Below are 20367 nucleotides of genomic sequence, written 5' to 3'. Positions count from 1 at the left end.
CAAATCATGCTAACATTCACGTATTTAATACTTCAAATAAAATAATAGCTGTCGTTAGTTGCGCTGCCTCATATCTAAAATAAGTGACTAACGCCGAAAACAAAAGTGTCTCCATAAATGTAAAACAAATATATCTTATTATAAAAGCAAAACATACCCATCTGTCAATTATATTTAAATATCTTTAAACAAAACAATAGTTGTCACTATTTGTGGTGGCCTGGCTATCTATTAATTAAATGTTGATAGTACACTCTTCAGTTAGCATTACATGTAACTGCAATGCATTTATGTTATAAAGTACTATGTGGGAATCCTCTCAATTATGTGTTTAGTAGTTCAAGAGGATAATACTTGTCACTAGCTGTGGTGTTTTGTATCTAAAATAAATAAATAAATAACAATATTCCAGGAATCATCTGTCAATACTAATATTATAAATCAATTAATTCTTATTATTAAAGCAATACATATCAATATATCTCTCAAGATCATAATAATTCATAATCATAGCATTTCTTAGTAAAAACTATAATTCCAAGGATATAAGTCTCTACCGTACATTTTCACTGATATCAACTCAAAAAGATTCTCCAGTAGATCATAATATTGGTCATAGTTAAAACTGTTACTTTAGTTGATTCCAGTTAAACAAATCTAAATGACATTAATAAACATACCATTTATAGATAATTAAAAGAGTCGGTATCATCAATATTTTTAAATAATGTACTTCTATCTGCTAATTGCCATACTAATAAATTAAAGTTATATAAATAGAGTATCTCCAATCCAGTATAATAGCTGTCAGTATTGTACAAATCAATTGTGCTTGCTCTTAAACATAGTAACCATCCACTTCTTAAAAGACTAGTAATTTCAAACCTACAAAGTATTGTCTTAACTTGTGTTCCTAGTAAACCGTATTTATTATTAGTTATCAATAGTTCATACGTAATATTGTGTCATATTTCAAATATAAAATAAATTCTAATCGTACTGTAATATCTACAAATAGTCGTAGAAAACTAATTTATCCTAAATGTATGCAATATGTGTACAATAAAGTAGTAAATCAGTGGAGGTACCATAACACATAATTAAAGTTCTAATCAATATAATAAGCAAATATTATTCATCGCTAAATTCAAGCATAGTTCTTTGTCTTCAATCTTATTTCAAATATAGTTACCAATTCTAATAAATAGTTTCTAATATGGCCTAATGTGATATAACAAACTAATTTATAGTTGTTTCTGGTAATGTTACATGAATATAATACATTAATCAGGTTTCAAGTTTAAATAGTGTAATTATAATGCAACAAATTTAAATCAACATCCATAAATAAACCAAATAACATCAAAGTTCTATCTTGCAATCTGAAATTCCAAATCTTAATGCACATAAGTTTCCGTGAATTCTTTTCTAGAAACTAATAACCCGTATATATAATATCCAAACAATAAAGTATCAATCATTTTCACCATCATACATTAATAGCGTGTAGTTAATCTGTATCTCTATAGAAAACTAATCTCCTAAAGGACCTAGTTCAGCAAAATACAAAGTGTAATCAGTCAAATCTTCATATGATGGTTCTGTAGGGTAATCTTTTACCACAATACAAGTTATGTCAAATTCTAATATTATCGTGCATTGTAAATTTAAATATATCTACACTATACTAAATATAAATGTGCCATATATGCATCACATGTCTATTTGTGGATCTCTGATTCCCAACTTCAATTAAACCTATGTCAAATACTCTGTCAATAACAATATATTTTAGTCTTAGATATAATCAAATTCACATATACTCCATAAAAATATTTTTACGGTAAACAATCAAGACACAACATAAAATTTCGAAACAAAAAACAATTTTTATCTATAATAATTCTGTCAATGATTTAAATGTATATAAATTGAGTCAAATAAAGCATACACATTAAATATTGTTGTGAAGCATAAAAAATCAATAATCAGCTAGCACATCCAAGTGATAACCAACAGGCTTGTGAATTAAGTCCACTTGTGAGTGGAAGATTAAATATCCGTTGTATATTTACTTCAAAGTATAATAATACATTGCTCAGCAAGCTTAAACTAAAAACTCCGTATAAAAGGCATCAACTAAGATATTCGGCTAAATCAATAGTCTCGGTACTGTATTCATTGTAAGTCTTAAGTCCACATAATATATAAATTGTTCTGCAACATTATCTATCACATAAAGTGAATAACTTTTACCCCTACAATTATCAACAATTTCGCATTAAATTCGCTTCAAACAATGGAATACCCTCTATTCTTACTTATAGTGAATACACTTCGTAGTTAGTATCGTCAATACTCTTGGTTCAATTCTGGACCATGTATGTTTGTAATGGACAAACATCGTACATATGGAATTTTCTCGGGGTTCTCCCGTTTCCTCCTACATTCTCATTCCACCGTTTCATTTATTTCTCATCATTAGCGTGTCCTTTACCCTAGCAGGCATAACTGTAGGACGTTAAACTTAAAATTATTTAGTGTTCGATTGTAATCTCTGGAGCATAAAATGTAGTTCAATTCCTAATAAGACTATCAAAAATCAAATATTTCTGTAATCATATCTTCATTCAGTAAACAGATATTCATTTCACCTACAAGAACAATAACCATCATGCAATAAACGTATATACCATTTAAACGCTGTAACAGGATTTCTAACTAAATTCAACTATAAAGTTTCCCGTTATAAAAAAATTCTAATTTCAAAGCATAACTCAAATAACTCCAATGTAAATCAAACCGCTAATGTTAATTTCATGGAAGCAAAACAGCTTAAAACCAATGTAAGTTCTAGTAAAATTAGTGCCATACGTAGTAAATATAGTTTAATTAGTAAAATTCATGCTTGACTTGACAATCCATAATCACACCATTATTTTGAATACAAGCTGTATTAAATTAGTAATAAAATTATTAAATTCGGGTCTTATATCTTAAATGTATATGCATTAATATTGTAAATAAAAATGCAGCACCCTAAATAAAGGAATAAGTATCTAACAAAACAAAAAATGGGTATCCTTAAAATCCACCCTCTAAAATATCTAAAATACAATTTCAGTTTTAAATATATTCATTCTATGTATGGAATGTCTATTCTTATGCATATGCAATATAAAATCTAAACAGCGCAAAATTAGGTTGGTAAACAAGACTTCTACGCATTTTCAAATTGTTTGTTCGATCTTACCAATTACACAACTGGTAGGATGCATACACTAAACATTAAAATCTAAATATCACAATCCAAAAGTAAACTATAATCATATCGTCTCCGCCATTAGTAACAAAATAATAACTGTATTATACATATCAAATAATTGTAACGTGTAATTTCACATTTAAATAATAGGGGAATGCAATAAAGACGATCGCATCTATATGTTATGTACTGTTATTTCTATATCCAATTTCATATACTAAAAACGCAATGACATGCTTATAATAATTTCCTGCAACATACAAAAACTAACTCTCTTCCAGTCATATATATCCTGACATAACGGAGTATTAATTCAAAGAGCCCAAGTTCCAATTCTATTTACGTAAGATAATACTTATTTTCATAATTCTAATAATAATAATAATAAATGAAAATTCCAATTCAAGCTGTATTAACAATAAAAATTGTTGCGTATAAAGAACATAGTTCAAGCACGTAAGGATGCGCAAATATCCTTCAATCAAATGGTGCGCGCAATCAGTATCAAATACGCCAAAGTTTCGGAAGAGTGGTAAACAATTACCAGCATGCAACGCGAGTTTGTAAACATATTTAGTTTCAGATAATATCCATATGTCTAACACGTAACATAGAAATATCCGGTTACATATTGCAATAATGTATAGTTTTCGTACTTTTTAAAATTTTTTTCAATACATAAGTGCACAATAATTAGGTTTTTCATAAAATTACAATATCAAATTTATATATTCACCCAATTAATTATTATTTTATTAAATTCAATAATAACCTAAATCAAATAGTCAACCGAGGTTATAAATATACCCTAAAACCGGAAACTACAACTGCGGTATTGCAATATTTGTTTGCTTTCGGTTCGCGCAACAAGTTCTTCTACGTCATAAAGAAGATTGTCAACATCAATGAACCACCAACCGCAACCAGGAAATAGCCAGCGAAATAGCGGGTGTGTCATCAAAGATAAGTGAACTTTGTCTTCTTACTTAAGTTAAAGTACTGGATAAACATACAAAGTGTGCCGGTATCTATAAAGGAAAATACGATTAACGTCCGCTGCTGCGCGACTAGCGGGTAACAATATACAAAGCAGGCGGTAAAAGTATTAAAAAAAAGTCAAGAGTGACCTATAAATAATGGCACAAGCGGTTAGGTCACACATATGTGATAATATATACAACGCAAGCGATAAAAGTATAAAGCAAAGTCGCAGCATAACCAGACAGTAAGGGCGCCAGCGGAAAGATCACACATACGTGATAAGATATACAAAGCAAGCTGTGAAAAGTATAAAGGGAAGTCGCGACGTTAAGGGCAACAGCGGAAAGGTCAATCATACGTGATAAGATATACAAAGCGCGCGGCACAACCAGACACTAATGGCGCCAGCGGCACCATCTAACACGCGTTATCAATCCAGTATAATTGCAAACTATTAATTAAAAACTAATTAAAGTGTACTTAAAATAAGTCATAAAAGGGAACAATAATTACATTACATATAAAAATTATCAAAAATATAGTTACTTTTCGCTGCAACACTGCAAAAATCACTAAAAATCCCTTAAAAATATCAAAAAATTTACCTATTTAGGGGAAAAAAGAATCACTGTAATTATTCTCATTACAGGCAACACTGTGAAATGGCCACAAAAGTGGGGTACTTCTACTTATTACAACTCCATGTTGTTGTATTTAAAATGGGTTCCATCATTTGTATGATAGTAAAACTGGATTTCTAAAAATATGATCAAAAAAACTATAATTACCGATTTAAGCATTTATCTCAAGGAGTAGGCGGATATGTGGCTGATTGGGATGGAAACCAGGAACCTTATATTTAATGAGCTGGCATGATAAGGCGTACACACAGATTCTGGGTTCTCACACTATAAATTCCATTCGCAACGATTTTATGTTATTTATTAGTACTCTAACTTACTTGCTAGGAACATGGATCAATACTAGAGCAAATACAATATGTAAGTATATTCCTTTCTAAATTTATTAATGCAAATGTTCCTTTATTTGAATCTGTATTGTTTACTGGTAAATTCATACATTATTATTATAATAATTATTTAGAAAAGAAGCAGCGAATTACAATCGAAAGTATAAAATTAATCTTCTTTAAATTTTCCATAGAATGGATTTGCACATAACTATTACTAGTAAATGTAAGAAATTACATATCACATCTTACAATTATTATGTTTCAACGCGAACATGATTACCAAAGCGCTTAGGTATATCATTAGGTTACAGCTACAGAAGAATTCTTCTGACATGACCTCATATGCGTCCGCAAATTCCACTTCTGAGCAAATCTCTTTCCACATAAAGCACACACAATTTTACGAACTCCTTTGTGCAGTTTTAGGTGTGTTGTCAAATTGTAGTCACGAGCAAATTTTCGACCACAAATCTCACATACAAATGGCTGCTCACCTGTGTGGGTTGTCATATGAAGTTTAAGAGTATTAATACTAGACAGCTTTGCACCACAAACTTCACATTCTTTGCTTTTTTTTGATTTAGTATGGTTCTTCATATGTTGTGAAAAAAATCGTGTTCTCACGTCTTTCCCACAAACTTCGCAAGAAAAGAAACTTTGGTTGTGAAGGACTTTATGATCAGCGAATTTTCTACCTGAAGCGAACTTTCTGTCACATTTAGGACAATTATACTTTGCAATCCCTTCATGTTCTTCCATATGGTGTTTCAATTTGTTCCTTAATATCTTCATATTACACACTTCACATTTCACACTGTTTTCGTCTTTTTTATGAACATACCGAATATGACTATCTAGGATTTTTTCCGACAAAAATGATTTGTCACAAATTTTGCAAGCAAAATCTCTGGTACGTGAATTTGAATGTACAATCAAATGTCGATTCAAAAGATAACTTTCAGAGAAACTCTTAGGACAATGTTGGCATTTAAATCCCTCCATATTATGCTTCTTCAACATATGCTTCCTCCAATATCTAAGTTCTTGAAACTTCTCTCCACATACAGTACAACCTTCTCTCCAGGAACATATTTCTGGAAGTTCGTCTTCAATTCTGAAAAAGAATATACACTAAATAATACATGATACTATAGTTTTAAAATTACATTGTATTTTGTAGAAAGAGAAGACTATATATACAAAGTGTTTTTTTACTAAATGTAGTACGTATTAAAACCTTTCATTCGTGATGACTCATCTCTTCACCTTGTTTCATTGGGGATCCATTGTTTTGGGGAATCATTGAGGAAAGAGATATATTTATAAAAATTCTTTTAGAAGACAGTATTAACAGACTCCAACAAAAGTGCGAAAAAGTAGAAACTAATAAAAAAGCAAAAAACAAGATAATATTAAAACATTTAAAAGCACAAAACAATTCATTACCATTATCTATAAAAAAGTGTCGAAAGCAAGCAAACAAATTTATGGCTAGTATGAGATTAGTTTGCATGCTGATTTCAGGAGCCATTAATTTGTTTGCTTCGGCACAGACTTCCAATTTATATATATATATATATATATAATGGCAATGAATTATTTGTGCTTTTAAGTGGTTTATTATTATTTGCTTTTTAGCGTTTTAATTATTCCCTACTTTCTAGCCTTTCTGTTTAATATTTTAAAAAATACTGCTTTTTAGTGCGTTCTTGAAGTCCGTTAATTTTCTCTTAAGTTTATTTATTTATTTTTTCCAGTTTCTCGTTACCGCAGTACTTTAGTTAGATACTAAACTGGTTCAATCCCGTGTCTCGTAAAGGCTTCTGAACAACATATTTTTCTAAGATAAGAATGTACACCATTTTAGGCGAGATTCTTATCTTGCCTAATCCTACCTCGAATAAAACGGTGACGCAAGAATTTTTGTACTTCATTAATAACCATAATAACCATGAAATCTGTGAAATCATAAACACATTTGAAAAATCTACACTATTTACTAATTTCTATTAAAAATCATATACGAAAATAGATAATCTAATTTCAATATCAGTTATACTAGAGTCAATCCATTCTAAGTGATCAAGCATGTGCCGCTCGACCATCTCCAAAATATCTAATTTTTTCATGAATGTTTATCCTATATCAGGGTACTTCAAAACTACAATTAATTATTTTTTTTACAACATCCCATGGCGAAGCCGGGGCTGCCGCCATTTTGCGTTTCTTCGATTTTAGGCGTTTACGTTGTTTTCAATATCTCAGCATGTATTTGTCCTACTAAATTGAAAATCGTAGCAACATTTTTGGACACTGAAGACATGTTTGGAAAGAGGAAACAACTGATGTAGAGGTCTGCATTTGTGTGTGCTTGTAGTCCGGGGTCATAAGTTAATACACAAAAAATTACAGACCTGTAGCTGCTCCCAAAGGCTGAAAAAATCGTAAAGTTGGGGAATTATGCCGATTTGGTATGTTTCACTGTTCACTATCTCCAATGGACCTGAATAAAAAAAATAAAATTTTGGGAATAGTTAGTCTTTTACTACATCATAACACAACTAAGCGCGTTTTGTGTTTTTGAGCTGAAGGGGTTCTAAATATTAAGGAATGATGTCATACTCTAGGTGTTTTTTCATAAATTCAACAACTAGAAATTTGTTGTTAAGTAAAAAAAAGTACGATGAGTGGTTAACTATCCCCAAGGACTAACAATTCGCAAAATTTCAGATTTTTTTATCCAGGCCCATTGGAGATATTGGTCAGTGAACCATGCCAAATTGGGATAATTCTCGAACTTTACGATTTCTTTCAGGCCTTTGGGAGCAACTACAGATCTACTTTTTCCTTATTAACTTATGACCCCGGACTACTAGCACACACAAGTTCAGACCTCTACATCAGTTGTTTTCTCTTCTCAAACATGTTTTCAATGTCCAAAACTGTTGCTACTGTAGACCCTGATTTCACCCCTTCAAGTGGTTTTAAGGCAAAGATGTTAAGAGATCAAAGTTTTAGCTCTGCACGAGGTGAAGACGTCCAGCGATTTTCAATTTGGTAGGACAAATACATGCTTAGATATTGAAAACAACGTAGACGGCTAAAATCGAAAAAAGTAAAATGGCGGCAGCCGTTGCGTCGCCATGGAATGTTGTAAAAAATTATTTTTGTGGTTTTGAAGTACCATGATATAGGATTCATGAATAAAAATTGATTTTATTGAAAACGTCGAGACAATTTTTCTTTTTTCTCGACCACTTTGCATGGATTGACCCATTAACAATATAAATGATTCATTTTTAAATATAAATAAAATTATTGAAGTTGTTTTGGAATAAACAGAATTTCAATTATCAGTTTTAAGTATATTACCCTCATTCTTGAAGAAAGAGATGAAAGTTGAAAAACTACTCTATGAGTCTCATGAAGGTCTTACAAATTGGTCATCTAGGAATGTTAACTTACCAAAGGATGGGCAGAAATATAGATGATTGGCGAACAGACAGACATCAAAACCATCTTTTTTACCGCGTATAGGCCATGAAACAAATCGGCTGAAATACCAAATTCAATTATGTTCACTATCATCTCTCCTATTCTTGTTCAAAAGAGCAAGCAGAAAATTTGCAATACGTTGATTTAACTCAACATGTAACTATGAACATAATATTTGTTATTTTACCGTTCAACAGCATGACGGTACTATTTACAAATTTTTCATTACTGCCTATAACCTTGCCAAATTGCAATTTCTACATTCAGTTTACAACATAATATACGATGAAGTAATATAACATTTCATTTCTCATCCAACATACAGCGAGCCCATAATATCATTCTGTAATTTCAATTCAAATTAAAACTGTTTGCAATATCTTTGTACATGTCAGGAAACGCATTAAATTTTTGTTTCCTCTCTCCAAGTTTTAACATTCACTCCTTGTTCACTGTGTTAGAGGGCAGTTAATTCAAGATGGCCCTCGACGAACAGCAACGCAACTGGTGCGTCTTGGAATTTCACTCAATAAAGAGTGTTGTGTCTGTGCAACGTGCGTTCAGGCGCACATCTGCTGTGAAACCACCGTCGGAAACGTCAGTTTTGAAGTGGTATGCGTCTGTCCACATAAACTTGGAAACTCGTTCAGAGACTGTCCAAAAAAGTGACTCTATATCCATCATAATTTCCGCTGATCTATAAACAGGGAAAGGCATTTTCCTTCCATTCTTTATATAAGCACTAAACTAAAAGACGTGAATGTGCCGCCGGTAGCCGACCGTGGGGAGGCACTGAGTCTTCATAAAGAACTTCTGAAATTGTAATATTAAGGCTTCGAAACTCAATTTTAGATGTCTTGTTAATTTTAATTTAAAAACGAAGATGTGATTAAATAATTAAAAGTGTAATTTTGTTACGTATGTAAATGTTTAATTTAATGATTTGGCTGTTGTTTACCGCTTTTGTTTAGTTCCAAAAGAAATACTTATAAGTCTTCTCAGTTTAAAATCTCTACACTAATCAGTGACACTTGTATGTGAATTTAGACTGAAATACATGTAAATAATTATGTAATTAGAAACTTATACATCGAACTAATTTTGTATCTGATAAAATACATTTCTATAGACAATATATTTGATAAGTTAATCATACAGTACTAACCAATTAAATAATATATATATATATATATATATATATATATATATATATATATATATATTAGATAAAAGTTAACTTACTGCAATGAAGATAACTTTATTTTTTCTTTCTACCACGAAGATAGTTATCCTTCCGTTACTATACAACAAAGAGTTTGCTTCCAGCTTTATGAATAATTTGCATATCCTTTTTGCTTCAATCATCCGATGCGTATTGCTAAAATATTTGGTAATTTGCTAATGAAAAGGGGTTTGAAATTTCCACACATCAGAATAGATTCCTGCTGTGGAGTAACGTGTAAATGGAAAGTTTGAGAAAACAGTTAACAATATAAACCAATCATCCGATATTCAGTCAGAAACTATCAGCTCCTGTCTTTTCGAAACGAACGGCTGACAGAAAAAATCCCAGGTCTTTTACGTTGAGATTCTCAACTTTCACTCACTCTCTTTTGAGAGTATTGGAAACTGAAGAACTCTAGAAAATTAAGTGGGGCATATATATTATTAAACCAGTCTACTAAGCAACCTTCCGGAATCGAAATGTTACTTGTCTCGGATGGTTATGTGTTAGGGAACGGAACAATAAAATTCACTTTTCTGTTCAGTTGTAAATATTGTATGATATACGAGTCAGGTAGACTCATTTCAAAATAGCTTGTTGCAGGGCAGGGTGAGAACTAATAGGAGGAAACACGTCCCACAGCATATTGTTCATTCGCTATTGTAAATACAATTTTCATCATTCATGAAATAAACAGTTATCGCGACATATTTAATAAATTGCACCTCTCGAAAAAGAGACTAAAGAACGGGCTCTGTAATACTCAGTCATTCATACATCAATCTAATTTCACACGTTTTCCTACAGTTATATCTATTACAATTTTCGAGATGTAGATATGGAGAAGGATGGAAAAATCAGCTGAAAAGAGAAAATATGAAAAAGAAGTTCTGAGAAGAATGAATGAAGAAAGACGAATGCTGCAGTTGATAGTAAAAAGGAAAAGAAATTGATTTAGACACTGCCTAATCATGAATTCCCTTATAAGAGAAAGAGGGGAAGTAGGTGCCAGCTCCTGGACGATATGAAGATCGAAAGATTTGATGCCTTAACAGAAACTAAGTAGGATTTGTTGTGTCCCTATCATGACACATAGTAACGCCCTTTCTTTGGATAAAAGAATTTAGATTATTTATCTGTTCTATTGATATTTTAACAAAATATAGATAGTAGGGAATAGTAAAGAATTGTTCGGATTTACAAATTTTGGTTAAGCGTAGATATGGAAAGGTTGGAGAAGACGAACTAAAATATTATTTTTAGCAATAACAGTAATAGTAGAACAAGTAGAAAATTAACAATTCCTCAATTGCTAGAATAACGTTTGTTTTTGATCAGTCACAATATTATGTTCGTTTTTGACCAATATTAAGGATAAGCCTTATGTATTCATCGGTTGTTTGCTAAACACGTTACATTCTCAGACAGTACGAATAAAGGTTCATACAGATGTCATTTTGTAGACATGTTGTTTGTATTTCTCCTGTGAAGAAAGCCATCTCAACTCGAAGGTCGAGAGAAATTGAACATTTCTCATGTTTTTATCCATCAGAAGTATCAATACTGTAAATGATAAAAATTTCCTTAACTAACTCAACGAGAATCAAACTAAAAACCCCACATGCGAAGCCGATGTTTAAAACATTACTCTAAGAAAGCACCGTTAACAGGGATTGCTACTTTCTTATATAAATGCTAGAGTGAAATTTTAAATTCGCATTAACAACTATATATTTACAGCTACAGAACTTCAGTGTTTGGTATCTAACGTTTTTGAAACATTAACAAGTTTACAAAACTGGAATTTTAAAGAACAGTACTTTTGCTGTGTTGCATTGTGGACCGCAAAATGACGCCCAACTGCTCAAGTGGACCGATAGATTGAACGTTGGGCATTCCTGACCCAGAAGCAGAAACCCTACCATTACCTCTTTAGTTATATATTATAGTTTTATATATATTAAACTTAATTTTCTCACTTAAGCGCCACTTAATTTACTTGAGTAGATCAATTTCCATTACGTTTCTCCAAGAAAGTGAGTGAAAGTTGAGAATCTCAACGTAAGAGACTTGATTTCTTTTCTGGCATGCGTTTTGTCGAAAGACAGCAGGCGATAATGACTCACTCTGAATGAGTTTCCAAGTTTATGTGAGCAGGAGTATACAACGATTTTCTTGAAGAAGACATGTGTGACAAATGAAAAGGTAATTCCGGCCGACCACCAGTGACGAAACAAGTTGTTAATCGCGTGAGATAAACCTTTGTGCGGAACCCCAAGAAATCTGTGCGCAGAGCTAGCTAAGAACTACAAACCTCAAGAAGTACAGTTAGCAAGGTGTTACGTAAACGCTTGCACATTCATCCGTATAAACTATAATTGGTGCAGACGTTGAAACCTGAAGTAGAACTTTACTTGGGATGGACGTGGGAAAATTTCCCATGGGAACGTTCCCTGGGCGCTGGGTGCTTAGTTGCTAAGCTGGTATACACATGTTCATGCTCTTGGACAGCTACCAGCTACAGAAACAAGATGAAACATGTTGTTTTCTTCTTTTTTCTTCTCGACGTGTATTGGGTAATTATTTTGGAACCCAGCCCCTATTACGAAGAACGTGTCCATTGATCGAATCGGTCTTAGTTGCTAAGGTGAATATCGTATTACATGATTTTTTTTTTGAAAACGTGGGATGAGAATTCATATATGCAAGTACTTGGTCTTGGTTCCCACGTGAAAGTTGTTGCAGCACCATCGAAATTTAGCCTTGGTCCTATTCAACGGAAAAGGTGATGTTTAAACAAGATGAAACATGACTTATGGTCGTTGCTAAGTGCAATGGTCATTTCCCAGGTCTTGAGTGAATAGCTGAGGATCACGTGATGAAAAGTTGCGAATGAAAGGATGGTGACGTCGTAAACGGAACGTGATGTGTACACATGTGTTTGTGTAGATCATTTCGTTAGCAGATCTTGCGAAAGAAGAAACGTCAAATTAAAGATGGCATCGTCAATGAATTTATTAGGTAAGCTTAATATGCCATCATTGGTTCCTTTTCCAAAAATGCGAGATTTAAAGATTGGCGTATCATTTCGTATTATAAACTGTGAGATAATTACGATATATGATAGGAAGGCATGTGTGACATTTGAAGTGTGCGAAAAATTGATTTTACCAGGATGCTGTACTGAGAAATTGGAAGCAGATAATGGTGTATTATTAACGTATTTACAAAGTGGAAATGTATGTTTAACATATAAAGGAATGAAGATTAATGTATCTGGTCGTAACATGCACGATATTGAATTTACTGAATTGGTATCTTCATCGTAAGTGTATGGTGGCGTGTATAAACAAGATGAAACATGAATTTCCTCTTCGTCCTCCCCTTCATGCATGCGCAGTTATCTGTATGCATATTGCCGTTATTCTGTTGATCAGCTACTGGAGTAACATGTCTTTGACTGCTTGTGCATCAACTATGGCTACTAAGAAAGAGTACTTGTTAAATGCTGAATATGAACTTAATTCAATGAAAACCAAATTAATTTGTATTGGACTGGATAGTGATACATTTGAGCTAGTGATTCGTGTTTGTAAAGAACTTGTGTTTGGAGTGAAGTTAAATTTGGCAGAGTGGGAGTAACCTGTACCATTTGACTCCGTTTGTTTTGCACTATTTAGATACTCAAGTGGAAATCACATTTATAAAATCTCTTGGACGAAAAAACGAACTGGTGGTGCGAAAACTAATGGGTGAAAATTAGTGGTGTTAAAGAAGAAAGGAACACTTCATGCTCCCCGAAATACTGTGTACTTCAAGTGATTTGCTTTATTTCTTGGAAATATTACCGTGTATTGAACATGCTGTGAAAAACAGTAAAGTTTGCAGTGTTGTGCTACGTGAATATTTTGACTTGTGTATAGATACTATTCGCAATCATGTACAATCGCAGTGTCTTACATACAGAGAACTACCCGGAATTCATACATGTGTAAAGAGTATTATTAATGGAATGAATATCAGTTTTTCAAATTTATGTCTTGATACAAACAGTGATGCGAACATTGATGCTGAAAGATTAAAATTGGAAATGAAAGTATTTTGCAAACAAAAACTCATAGATTCAATTATTGCTGATTTATTTGATAGTGAACAGACACAGCCATGGTGGGGGAAAACCGATACTCAATCTTTGGAGGGTATCGACGAAGTGGACTTCTGTTCATCAAGAAAAAAATTGATTAATACTGAACAGTGTAGTTATAAATTCAATAATAAAAATATAGTTAAACTGGAATGTTTTATTTGTTTTCTGTTCGTTTAAAACACTTCAATATGATAGAATTTTTTATTAGTGCACTAATGTTTTTTATAAGAAAATCGTAACATATTTTTCCTTGTATAAGTATTATTTATAATAATAATGAATTCACATACTTGAAGTTTTTGTTAAAAGAAAAAGTTAGTATTTGAATTCATTATTATCATCCAACTTTGTCTTAAGTATAAGGCCTTTTTATTTTGAAAAAAGCTTTAAAATAATTAATATTAAATTTTAAAATAAAGTCCCATCATCATCATAATAATATCGAATTCACATACTTGGTTTAATTTTATGGAAGAATAACTTATTAAGAATTTGAATTCATTTTATTATTATTATTATATGATTACATCATTGAATTAAAGCAGTCGCTGTGTGTTCCCTTAGCGTAAAGGGGACGTTCAACTGAAAGATTTCTCTCCCTTACGGAGTACGGTGTCTGAATAATAGTGTGATTTTCTCGTGTTTAGGATCGCCTTGATTCGTTCTCCAAGCGAGAAAATTTGTGGTATCCGTGAGTTTTATCGGGGTACTCTCTTTGCACATTGTATTTCATCACTTGTCTTAATCATGTGTTCCCTTAGCGTAAGGAGCATATTTGTGGAACGTTAAGCTGAAAGATTTCATCTCTCTCTTACGAGGGGCATGGTGTCTCAATGATTGCGGAACACTATCACTTAACTCAATATGATGTTCTTAATCCGTAGAAAATATGAAATCTCGATTTAGGTGCCGCTCAATTTTTTTGACCCCTCATCCAAGATCCAATATATTTCAATCAGAAATTTTCTTGTACGCTTTATGTGTAGAGAACTACATATAGTGTAGCCAAACCCAAACTATTACTTAACTCAGTAGGATGTTCTTATTCTTTAGAAAATACGAAAACTTGATTTAGGGTCCGTTCAAAAATTTTGACCCCTGATCCAAGATTCAATAATTATATTTCAATCAAAAATTTTCTTGTACGCTTTTTCCTGGAGAACTACATATAGTGTACCCAGATTCAAACTATCACTTAGCTCAGTATTATTATCTGATTCCGTAGAAAATACGAAAACTACATGGATCAGGGGCCGTTCAAAAATTTCTGTTGACTCCTGATCCAAGATATTTAAATCAAAAATTTTCTTGTGCGCCTTATATTTAGAGAACTACATATAGTGTAGCCAGATCCATGATATCACCCCTGGAGACTCCACTCCAACCTCATACATGATGAGCTAATGTGTTCGGATTTTCATCACTGAACACAGCGCCCCCGTAAAGTATTGATTTGACACTAAAAAAGATCATTTTGAATTATTTTTACATGTCTCGATGGCCCACCCCCTATTAGAGGTGTTCCTTACCTCATGCGGAGTGGGATAACTTTGAAAGTAACGTGTATTCAAATTTACCCAGAAAACACACTTCGTCTTGGTCTAACACCAAGATCAAATTTTGATTCATTTTCAATTCAATCGGCTGGTCCCCGACCACATACAACAGACAGACAGATAAACACTTCTTTTATTTTAAACCTATAATTTGATATTATCACGGCCTAAAACACACATCTCCATTTATATTACTATTTTTTAACATACGGCAAGTGATGTTTTGTGTTCATCATCTGCTTTCACAGAACTCACCAGTAATTTTATCGCACGTCGCTTGGGAACGAAAATGAAATACGAAGCACACACACACACACACACACACAACTACATACTCTGTGAGCTTATCTCTTGTTGTTGAAATTACACAACATTTTTATGTCCTCTTCCTTTTAACGCTGAACGCAAAGTGAAGAAGCACGAAACAAACGTTCACAGCTTAATTCAGATTACCTTATATGTATGAGTCTTTTTTCGTTAGAATTCATTGTTTTGTCTCTCAAACTCTTTGTAAATAAACGAACATATACAGTTTTAATGCTTCAGGACATATTCATGGGACGTGTAACTTAAATATTATTATTTAATTACTATTAATATTTCTAAGTTCTGTTTTTACTTATCTATTTTAATAAATACAGCAACTGACTCAAATATTGACTTCTCCGGAAAACGAAGCAATGAACACATGTACATTGTTTCACTTATCAATTACAACTATTCTTTTCCCTTCCTATACAAGTTCCAGCGTCACCACACACACACACACACATGATTACCTTCGACATAATATGTTCTAACAAGAATCTGGGGCTTTATTATGAGATTTATGCATAGAGTATTTTCCTCCGTCATTCAGACTAAAAAAAGTGGTTTTGAAACATTAGTCAACGCATCCTTCAGTTTTCAAATACGTCTTCAATAGCCAGGGCCACATTAATCACAACCAATTTTTCGGGTGATCTCAAGGCTATACTAACTTCCAATTCATTGACATAATTTGATCCTTGGGGCTCTCTGCATAGGTGACTGATTACTAGTCATCGTTTTCTATGGGAATGTGTTTCAAAAAAATATCTCATCACTGCTTCAACACAGGCACATCATCATATATTATAGTTTTCGTTTGTTTCATATATTATAGTTGTAGTTCTTCATAACACTTCACGTGCAACACAAGCCCCCTGGGGGACTTGAGTATACAAATTTTCATCCTTCATTGTCAAAAACGTTATGAAATGCTATGAGGAGCTTCCGTTCTTAGATCATGCTCAATGGAATCCAAATAACAAACTATTCACTCAAGACCTGGGACAGTCATGTTTCATCTAGTTTATACAGGCATTTCCGAGGGAATAGGGCCCAGGCTAAAATTTCAATGCCGCAGTTCTTCGTGAAAACCAAGGCCAATTCATATTCAATATCTATGCGGCCACCTGCATATACGATTTCTCATCCCGAGTTTTCAAAAAAATCATGCAATACGATATTCACCTTAGTAACTAAGAGCAATTCGATCAAAGGACAAATTTTATACAGTCTGCTCCCATGGACACTTACGCTCTTCGCAGGAGGAGCGGGAGGTCCAAAATAATTACCCAATACACGTCAAGAAGAAGAGGAGGAAAACAACATGTTTCGCCTTGTTTCTACAGCTGGTAGCTGTCCAAGAGCATGAACATACGTATACCAGCTTAGCAACTAACCACCCAGCACCCAGGGAACGTTCCCATTGGAAATTTTCCCACGTTCATCCCAAGTAAAGTTCTCCTACTCCTGAAGACCATCCAAACCGACTGCAATTCTATTCGGATCTCCAGCAATCACTCGAAAATTATAACAACTTTATGTCCAAGATCATTTTCAAAGACGAAGCTAGCTTCCACTTGTCTGGAAAGGACAACAGACACAATATGCGAATATGGAGATTGGAGAATCCCCTCCCTACGTTGGAGGTGGAACATTATTCTCTCTAGTGTATTTGTGTGTGTGTGTGATATCAGAACGGAGAGTTTACAGACCTTTCTTCTTTTTAAGATCTAACTGTGTATAGCCAAAGTTACCTGGATGTTACGGAACTAATTGATGCTACAACTTACTGAGGTAGGTGATTATCTTTTTCAACAAGATTGTCCACCAACACTGGCAACGCAATGTCCTGTCTCAGTAAGCTCCTGCCAAACAGATTGATTGGTCATGCTTGACGCAATGATCAAGTGTTTCTCCAGTGGCCTCCTAGGTCACTACATCTTAATGTAGGTGATTTCACCTGTGGGTATATTCAAAGTTATAGTGTACTATGGAAATTCTGAAGGAACGAATAACAGAAGCTATCGACGCAATCACGCCGGATACGCTTGGAAAAGTGTGGAGTGAGGCTGATTATCAAATAGATGAATGCCACATAACATGCGGGATCTACATCCAGTGACTGTAATGAACATGTACCACCTGAACTTGTGTGTTGATATACCTTTAGGCAAAAAATTAACTCTGTATTCCAAACGGTTTTCGTTTTATAACCAATTAAAATCACGGAGTGTTTTTGTGGACAAGCAGTATACTAATAGAATGATGTACATGTGTACGTAACGATTTCTCGGTAAAATATTATACGGTCTAAACATTACATCGTCTTAATTTTATAAGAGAAAACAAATGTCTATTCCTGATACTTTCAAAAGAATTAAATACTTCTGTCGACTGTCTTTGCACATGATCAACAGATACTAGGGTGGAGCGAAATATACATATATATATATTATTTTTTCGAAATTCCAATTTGGATAGGGGGCAAAAGTTGAATCATATCGTAGTACTTTACCATAGAAAATTTTAATTCTCTAAAATAATTTTTGGCCGAAGCGCAAGGGACCTTAAATTTGAGATTTTATAAATCAATTTCCATTCACTACGTAACTAATTGGCAACGCTTCGCTTTAAGTAGACTGTGATTTGTATTGTGGATAGAGGGCAAAATATGCATCCTGAGATAACAAGAACTTTTAATTCTTTAAAATTATTTTTATCCCGGGTGCAAAGGCCCTGAAATTTGGAAATGTTAAACGAAAAGTGTTCAACAATAAGCATTTTGCAACTTACTAACAGTCTTTTTCTGATATAATGAATTTGTTGGCTGTATTAAATCACTAGTATAATAGTTTGCTGGGTAGAGATAAGAGGGTATAGCACATACACGAAATTATGATGCGCATTCGTGAAAGTGCTAAAGTCTTGCGCAACTGTTTGATAATCTGATGATTGTTATCAGTGTTGTAGCAGTGTACGGGACACGTGTTTGGTTAGCGGCTATGTTGATACGTCAGTGAACTGATTAGTTTTGTGATTTCGTAGTTTCTGGTTGGTTCATTATCTACTAATCTGTTAGTGCTTAACGTCTGGTATTTTTATTTTGTGCTATAAAGAAGAAAGATGGTAAAATCAACCAGGAATAATATGTCAAGAGGAGAAGATACGTTTTGTAGTGCCAAAGGTCTCGAGTGGAGTGGAATTCTTCAAATCTACAAAGACGTTATGTCATGTTATTTATTTACGCGTCTGCAGCTGGAGGGGGAGGAAGCTAGGGATGCGCACGCGACAAGATTTGTGGCTATCTCGTCACGAAAATGTACTGTAAAAGTGATGTCTCAGCTCGAAAAATATATATTTCCTATTGGAAGAGACGTGTCGTGACTCGAATTTTTTCAGGAAAATCCTGTTTCGACTCGTCTCGTGCTCATCCCTAGAGGAAGCAAATAACCAGCAGAGAGGGATTTCCATGAAGTTAGCTGAGAAGGTGGATGACATTTGGAAACCTACTTCAATTCCTGTTGTTTCGCTCCGCCGTATGTCACTAATGATCAACAGTTATTACAGAAAACTGAAAAAAAATTTCAATTTGGCAGTAGGAAGAAGCATGAAAGAACAAATGCATTACAAGAATTAAAAGAGCAGATCAATAAACTGTTTGATATAACGGCTTGCCAGTCTTTAGATTTCATGGCGTGTCGTTATGACAGGATACTCAAAGTGTCTGCATTGGAGATGGCGTTTTTATCAGACTAAAGGACAAATAGAAAATAGTGACCGATAGTATTGATGTTACTTGGACAAAGAAATTGAAGAAAAGAGAAGAAAGTAAAGCCAAAAAGCGATGTTACGGTGAAGGTTTCAACAAACCCACTACCAGTTACATCATCAAAATCTTCAGACTCCTCGTAATCTTCGGAAACAAGAAAGGAAAGTACTAATGAACACGCTGAAGCTGGAGAAACTCCTGATTTTAGTTGGAAGTATCCTTCGAATAAAACACGAAAGCAATCACAGATTGGATGCATGCAAATGACAAAATCCCTCCCAACCTTACCAAAATTGAAGAAGAAAACCTGTGTGATTGGAAGAAAAATTGCTCTCATTGCTACTGCGGTTTTGGAAGATTTTAATATTGTGAGTCCAGAACAGCCGCAAAACATAATTAACCAAAGTAAAATACAAACAAGAAAAATTGAAAAAGTGTAAGAACTAAAGAGACTGTTAATAAACTGAAACCTCATGCCATTTATTTTGATGGGAAGAAAGACGAAACACTCGTGATGTCCAAAAGTCACATTGATATGGAGATGGAAGAACATTATTGTGTCCTTGAAAAACCGAGTAACAAATTTCTTGGCCAAGTCATTGACCGGATCAGCAAAGAACAATGCTAGTTCCATCTGCGGCGAATTA

At 33.5% G+C, this 20367-nt stretch overlaps 1 protein-coding gene across 3 annotated transcripts in view; it reads right to left on the bottom strand.

Annotated features, from left to right (window-relative positions):
* Positions 1-5189: 5189 nt before the first annotated feature.
* Positions 5190-20367, bottom strand: part of LOC145694660 (uncharacterized) — a 104344-nt gene continuing 89166 nt past the window's right edge. Inside the window, exons 7-8 of one of the 3 annotated variants that reach the window (XM_081771111.1) lie at positions 8685-8773; positions 6090-6333 (exon numbers count right to left, since the gene is read on the bottom strand). In XM_081771111.1, the coding sequence (XP_081627237.1) occupies positions 6233-6333; positions 8685-8773 (190 nt within the window). In that variant the 3' untranslated portion in view covers positions 6090-6232. Of the gene's footprint in view, positions 6334-8684; positions 8774-20367 lie in introns of all 3 variants that reach the window. The other 2 variants (XM_081771109.1, XM_081771110.1) reach the window with 2 other exon arrangements.

This window comes from Thermobia domestica, chromosome 9 (assembly GCF_964235325.1).
Source record: "Thermobia domestica chromosome 9, izTheDome1.hap1.1, whole genome shotgun sequence".
NCBI classification, from domain to species: Eukaryota; Metazoa; Arthropoda; class Insecta; order Zygentoma; family Lepismatidae; genus Thermobia; species Thermobia domestica.
The sequence above is the reverse complement of the archived record's forward strand: the minus strand, read 5'-3'. Positions and strand labels throughout refer to the sequence as shown.